The sequence below is a fragment of the Austrofundulus limnaeus genome, unplaced genomic scaffold, assembly GCF_001266775.1.
Source record: "Austrofundulus limnaeus strain Quisiro unplaced genomic scaffold, Austrofundulus_limnaeus-1.0 Scaffold11, whole genome shotgun sequence".
In the NCBI taxonomy this organism is placed as follows: domain Eukaryota; kingdom Metazoa; phylum Chordata; class Actinopteri; order Cyprinodontiformes; family Rivulidae; genus Austrofundulus; species Austrofundulus limnaeus.
In genome coordinates this window covers 2,065,019-2,071,697 of record NW_013952413.1, presented here as the reverse complement: position 1 = coordinate 2,071,697, position 6,679 = coordinate 2,065,019, and the positions used below count along the sequence as shown (strand labels likewise).

Below are 6,679 nucleotides of genomic sequence, written 5' to 3'. Positions count from 1 at the left end.
TAAGTCATCATTTACCCAGAATGCTTTGCAGTGTCAATAAAATGGCTCCGTCTGTGTGAATATATTTTTTAAAATGTATAAAAAACTAAACAGCCTACAGTATTGTTACAGACTTTATTTTACAGTTAAAATGTTTATCAAATAAAGTCTAATGTCACAAGTAATTGTGGACCACTTTAAGATGAATAAGTTCGAGGCGTTACCTGGMAGGATGGCTCTAGAATAAACCCTGGGTTTGCTTTTCATGGCTGCACAGTAGATAATAAAATACAATGTGCTTCCAACAAAAACTCCTGAAGTCTGTGCATGGACATAGTCAAGATCTGGGAAGAGAAACAGAAATTTGCTTTGGCTCTGAAACCATCACTGCTTTTTTAGACCAAAAAAAAGGGGTAAATAAATAAATTAAAAGAAATTTAAAAAAGAACAATAGCGATGACCAAAATGACATTTAATTTTTCATTATTTTTTTGCTCATTTGGGATTAACAGCAAGTTGAAGGTTCAAAACGAAGGAGCATTATCAAGCACGGAACACGTACCGTAGACACTGGCTTTGTAAAATATGCTGTCAGGRCACGATGAATGGTTCTTTATGTAGAGGATGGGCACAAAGGAGGATCCATACAACAGGCCAGATACAACAGCAAGCACGCAACCGCTGATGAAAAGGATACAAGACAGAGCGAAGAACTGAATGAACCATGAATTTTAAATCTCCTGAGACCTTGTTCAATTAGTATGATAATTTCAACATTTTTCACCAGCTGATAAACAGATCGACAGCATAAAGAGAATCACATATTTTTGGAAAGTTGGTATTAAACATCCTCTTCTGATACTATTGTTGCACCTCTAACATGGAGGGAAAAACTTCTTTGTAATAAAGTCATCTAACTATTTCGCCATTTTGACCTTAATAGATTTGTTGCATTTTGCTGCAGTTAGAATGGAGGAAAAACATTTTAATATATAACTGAGTCAGGAGGAAGCTGGAGTTTTACATCATTTTTTTTATTTGGAAGAAAAAACCCTGCTGTTTCAGATTTCTGTTTTATCAAGATCATAAAAACGACAAAGTTAATGGGTAAAAGTTATGCTCACATAATTCGCCTGTTCCTTGGTCCAATAGCATCTATCCAGTATTCAGAGGAATGTCGTCCATAACTTCCTGAAATGGTTCTCTGCGAAAGAATAAAAAAAATAATAATCCTGAAGGTGCGTGTGACATTCAATTAAAAAAAAAGTGAATCCATTTTTGGAAATTTGACATTGACAACATGTTGCAAAACAAATTTCACACCACTGAGATGAACAGTTGTTGAGATATTTGCACGTAAAGAAACAGGAAGTGATGTTAAAGGGGAATGTCTGCATGTAAACAGAGCATTGTTACAACAGCGAACAACACAGACTGCAGAAGAATCTGATGTTTCTTTACATTATTTTGAGTCACCATCAAACACAGGTGAAGAGTTAAAGTTTTAACGATACCATTTTAATAATAAAAAAAGACCAGAGAGTTTATTTTATTAACGAGTTCCCCTTTGATATCATTTCCTGTTCCACTTTGGCTGAGCCAAATCCAAAAGAATATGCTAGTTATGTGACAAAATATGTGAAAATCATGTGTATTACGCCAAGTTCCTTAAATAAAGATGTTTTCTAACGTTTTGTATTTGAAGAATATGCATGCCAAAAGGTACTTTAAAATGTTATTCAAATTTATGTGAACATAATGGACACATATTCAAAGTACCACCACAATAATAAGAAAGCACTTGTTTAAACTCATGCGTGTATTTGTAGCTTTAACATCAACACTTGAACTGAACTTGGCCAAGAATTCTAAAAGAATGTGCAGCAGAAACGCTTGAATAACTTGTTTCTCTTTACTAAAACAAGCTTTCAGCAGCATTGCCGATGGCGTACTCACTCTGTCGAGAAGTAAAGGAGTCGTTTCTGACTGYGAATGTCGACCCACATCGCTTTTCACAAAGAAAAAGATCAGGCCACTATAAAACAGATGAATTATTTAAAAAACGACAGCAATGCCACAGTTTGCCGAGGCAGACAAAACGTCAAGAGCAGGTTTGAAGAGCTTGCCTGATCAGACACAACCCAGCACCACAATAATTCAGTATCGGCTTGGAAACATCCTGAGGGTCGATCCCAAACCAGCCGAATCTGTTTGAGACAGTCACACAGTGTTAGATGGGTTTTATTGAAGTGTCTGAACGGTCTACCTAACAAGGAACAGCCTTCAATTTGTTCACATCAAAATTTCTGTCATTAAACTTGAGCATGAATAGTCCAGAAAAGTACGATTTCCCTTACCTTGAACTGGCCCAGCCCATCAACAAACTGGAAGATCCCCAGATTAAAATTCCAAGACCAAGGCCAATCGCTTTCACAATGGTAACAACCGTTATACTTCCTGGGGATAAAAAAATGTAAGAAACAAGCTCATGTTTTGGTGAACTGCTTTGCATTTTTGCCCTTCTCCATCTGGYGATGTGACCTTCTCTACGGCATCCACTCCTGCAGCTGAATGTTAAAYAAAAATTTTGCAAATAAAGTAAGTAAACATTTAAAAAGGTTTCAGTAAAGCCTGGAATGAATAAACTGTTTGCCTACAGCAAATAACATGCTAAATATCATTTGCTAAAATAGGTGGGTTCTCTCCAGAATACATTTTTGTTACAAAAAATAATCATGAATCATTTTACTCATGTGGGAGGAAATTCCCTTTTCTCCACACAGCCAGTGGTTTGACATATGTCCAAATAACTTATTTGGACATATTTATGTCTTTTAGGTCAATATATGTTTATTTTAAAGGTTGTAAAGGGCTTTTGGACTAACAAACAATTAGCAGTTACAAATATTTTAGAAAAAAAGTAGGGGGGGCTGCTGGGGGGTGGGGAGGCTCTACAACAARGGGGCAGTTGCCCCCCGCTGCCCCCTGTAGATCCGCCCCTGTTATTTTGAAGTCTTATTTGAAGAAAGACTTCAAAATAAAATAGTCAAATTTTAGATTAGAGATTAGATTTAGATGGACTTGCGACCTGTCCAGGGTGTACCCCRCCCCTCGCACTCTGACTGCTGGATATGGGCACCAGTGACCCACGCAACCCTGAAAAGGAAGAAGCGTGTACAGAAAATGGATGGATGGAAAGTTTGGATTATTATTTTTACCTGCAAATCTTTGAAACTGTAACACACCTTGAAATTTACAGTAAATTTGACCAAGTTATGCTCAAAGTTGCCCATTTTTCCACACAGAAAACTACATTTTTTTWAAAAAAAGGATGGACTGCAACAAAAGTACTTTGATGTGTAAAGCCCATCTTCTGTACCACGTGAGACTGAACTGCAGATAAACATCAAACAACACACTTCTGCTTGAAGTTCTATTTTTTTTTCAAAAGACAATACCTGTGGCCCAGATAAATCCTCCGAGCATCGCGATGGGGTGGAATTTGGGAGACTGAAACACAATTTCTCCGAGCAGAGACACAATCCATATGGACGCGCAGCTCACCCAGTGATAGAACATACCTGTAAATTAAATCACATTCATCATCAAGGAAACAAAAATAAAAAAATAAAACCTGCAAACCTGCAGGGATTTAAATGCAAACGGCTTACCATCCCCAGTTTCTATTCTTTTAACTGGAACAAAGGTGCTGCCATACAACACCACAGCAGCCATGTTTGCAGTCAAACCATAAGCAAAGTCAGTGACGTTGGTGGAGTTACTGAAAAAATCTAACTTTTTCTGTTGGCAAAGTTCACCACTTTCACCACAGTCCGTTGACTCTGTGGGAGTTTGATAAACACACATTAATAAACACACACCAGAACCAACATTTATCACTTAAAGACTGGTTGACCCACCTTCAGCGCTGCAGCAGCCCACCATCCATAATAAGGCAACAAATAAAACCAGAGGTGAGCTTTTTACCTGATGCATCGTATAAAATACCTTTTTATTTTCCTTCTGATGATAAACCAGTTCACAATGTTAAAAACGGCCACAGACCTCCGTTTGTCTGCAGTGGGGAGGACTGGGGAGCAGCCAGGTGCTGCCACTTATCCAATTACTGAAGGAGGTTTTTTTTATTTATTTTTTATTTATTTTTTTGCTGCAAAGAAATCAAGGCTAAAACTAATACTGAAAAACAAACAAATCTTATGAGCTTAATTTTTTTTAAATTTGCTAAAAGATTATTCTAATATATTTTTAAAGTTGTCCATTGGCTCTAATCTCTACACAGCAGACAGCAAAGACATTACAGTTCTTTATTTAAACTTGTTTTTGTTTGCAGGTCAGGAAATCCGCTCTCCAGGCTGTTTAACTCTGACTGCACTTTCCTAATGATGGAGGAAGTATTTGTTTCCTCGTGTTATTTAGTTTTTCCTTTCCTTTTGGTTATTTATTTATTTATTTATTTTTTTCAGTTCTGCTGTCCAGTGGGGGGAAAAAAACGAGGCTGGACCACCAGATGTCGCCTGAAACGTATGTGAATACTTTTTTTTATTGTTCCAATTGGAAAACAAAACCTTTGCTTTTAGCTGTGTGCATTCAAGAAAAATCTCATATCTTTAAAGTTTTTTTTTTTTWWAAATGATGACTGTGGGTCATATGAGGGCTTGTGTCTTATGCTATAAAACAAAAACAAAACTATTCATTTAGGTTTCAGACAACTTCCTGTGTTTTTAATGGGGCAGGAGTTTTGAGCCAAATGTTGGTCCTATCAAAACGCCAACTATAAGTATTTATTTATTTCTAGAACCTTTCACAATAAAAGAAAAATCTCAAACTGCTGCAAATCAATTCAATTCATTATTGACCCCATATGGAAATTATGTTGACTCGTTTAACTAAAGAGTTATTGTAGATGGTGATCAACATAACTTCTCAAAATGAAATAAATCAGTAATAATAATAATTATAGTGTTCACAACATCTAAAAAATTGAGTATTTTAATAACATAACGTTCATATTTCATCACATTAAAAAAACAATRAATCAGTCTGGGTGGAAGGATGCTGCATGTCCATTTCCGGGGCAGCTGTCTTTCTGCGCTCAAACTTTTCCCTCTGAAGAGTTTCGGAAGCTGTGCGCTCCTCCCCAGTTTCAGTTTGGTGAAGAAAAAAAAAAATCAACCCCAAAAAAAATGGCATAAGTTCCAATGGGGAAGTCTCGTGTTCGCTGGTTTTGGTTTCTTTTTCTGAAACTAAGCAACAACTTTCGGAGGTGTTCTCCTTTCCGAAGAAGCTTGATCATCATGGTTGCGTGTGTTGTCTACTTGTTTGTCGTGTTTTCACAAGTGGGACTGTCGCAGCGTCACCCGAGCAGCAGAGCTGATGAGGACGAGCAGCAGCGGCGCGCCCGCGGATCGCACAAGTTGGGGATGATGAACCGCGGCGCGCCAGACGCCGCTGCCGCCGCCGCCGACTCTCGGAACCGCGCGAGCTCTGTGGGTCCAACACGGGCCAACGTGGTGTACATAACTCTAAAATCTAAACGTCTGAAACCAGCTCACATACGAGGCACAATCCGACCTAAACTGAGGAAAAAAGCGCGGAGAAAAAAGTCCAAGCCGCGCGTTACGCACAAACTGGGCACGGCGGAGCATTACGCAGGCCAGAATCACTTTGGAGTTGAGACGTCCTGGAAACAAACTCCTCACGAAGATTATAAATCGCTGAATATAATCCCTAATGATGGAGCAGACTCTCAGATTAGTTCCATCAGAATTTACAGCCAAATGACACCCCCTTGGTTCAGCGCGCAGGACCTGAAAACGATGCGCTTTCTTGCTGATGCCAAAGTTTTGCGCGTGAGAAAAGTTACCCTTGGAGACGCTCTTCTGATATTTGAGGGTGAAGCCTCGGTCCCTCTGACCAACCAGAACCACTCCAACAAGAGCAGTGTTTGTGGAGGGCAGTGTGGAGTTATCCACAGCTCTGTGGACAACTCGGAGGTTTTTGCTTTCCATTTGGACAGAGTGCTCGGACTGAACAGGACTCTGCCGGTGGTCAGCAGAAAGTTCAGCTTTTTGCAAGGTAGGCTATTAAACAAGAGAGGAACTATTCTACTTTATCTATGGGATGAACTATTATCTTTGTGAACAAACTGATCTCAATGTGCTGAGATTTTTACTGATCATAAAATCTGTTACTATTCAACTTCAGACTCTTCTAACAAATGTTTCAAATATAAAAAGAGTTGGGACATTGTATGAAATGTGATTATTAGAATGAAATCATTTGGTAGAGTTCTGACAGATCCACAAACTGTTGTTAAACCCAGTAAATGTGCCATCCACAAGCTCTATCCTGCAAAGAAGAAGCCAGATGTGGACACTATCCACACACGTCACTGTCTCATCTTAGCTAAAGCTGATTAAAAATAGACTGAAGCGAAGTGGAAAAACTGGTCTGTGGGCGTATTAGAGCCACTATGCAGATGAATAAAAGGAGGAGCAAATCTCTGCCAAAAAATTTAAAAATTCTCAGATTAATTTTAGAAAATTTTGAGAAAAAAACAAGGAAATTCTCAGAGCTTTAAAAGTCTGAAATGGTCAAGAAAAAAAAAACCTGGAAATTCTCTTATGTAGAAAAGTTGTAATCTCATTTTTTTCTCGCAAATTTAAGAGCTAATTCATGG

The 6,679-nt window shown here is 38.3% G+C and overlaps 2 protein-coding genes across 4 annotated transcripts in view; one reads left to right on the top strand and one right to left on the bottom strand.

The window, feature by feature from the left end:
- tmem144b (transmembrane protein 144b) overlaps nt 1-4,083 on the bottom strand; it is a 9,401-nt gene extending 5,318 nt beyond the window's left edge. For both annotated transcript variants that reach the window (XR_001309763.1, XM_014001986.1), the window contains exons 1-9: nt 3,900-4,083; nt 3,651-3,821; nt 3,438-3,560; nt 2,337-2,436; nt 2,106-2,186; nt 1,936-2,014; nt 1,104-1,183; nt 542-660; nt 204-323 (exon numbers count right to left, since the gene is read on the bottom strand). Coding sequence is in view for 1 of the 2 variants with exons in the window: in XM_014001986.1 (XP_013857440.1) it covers nt 204-323; nt 542-660; nt 1,104-1,183; nt 1,936-2,014; nt 2,106-2,186; nt 2,337-2,436; nt 3,438-3,560; nt 3,651-3,821; nt 3,900-3,975 (949 nt within the window). In the remaining variant the exon portion in view is untranslated. The remainder of the gene's footprint in view (nt 1-203; nt 324-541; nt 661-1,103; nt 1,184-1,935; nt 2,015-2,105; nt 2,187-2,336; nt 2,437-3,437; nt 3,561-3,650; nt 3,822-3,899) is intronic.
- A 763-nt stretch (nt 4,084-4,846) lies between these two features.
- Nucleotides 4,847-6,679, top strand: part of gask1b (golgi associated kinase 1B) — a 12,237-nt gene continuing 10,404 nt past the window's right edge. The window contains exon 1 of one of the 2 annotated variants that reach the window (XM_014001984.1): nt 4,847-6,075. In XM_014001984.1, coding sequence (XP_013857438.1) covers nt 5,199-6,075 — 877 coding nt within the window. In that variant the 5' untranslated portion in view covers nt 4,847-5,198. The remainder of the gene's footprint in view (nt 6,076-6,679) is intronic. The other variant, XM_014001983.1, reaches the window with a different exon arrangement.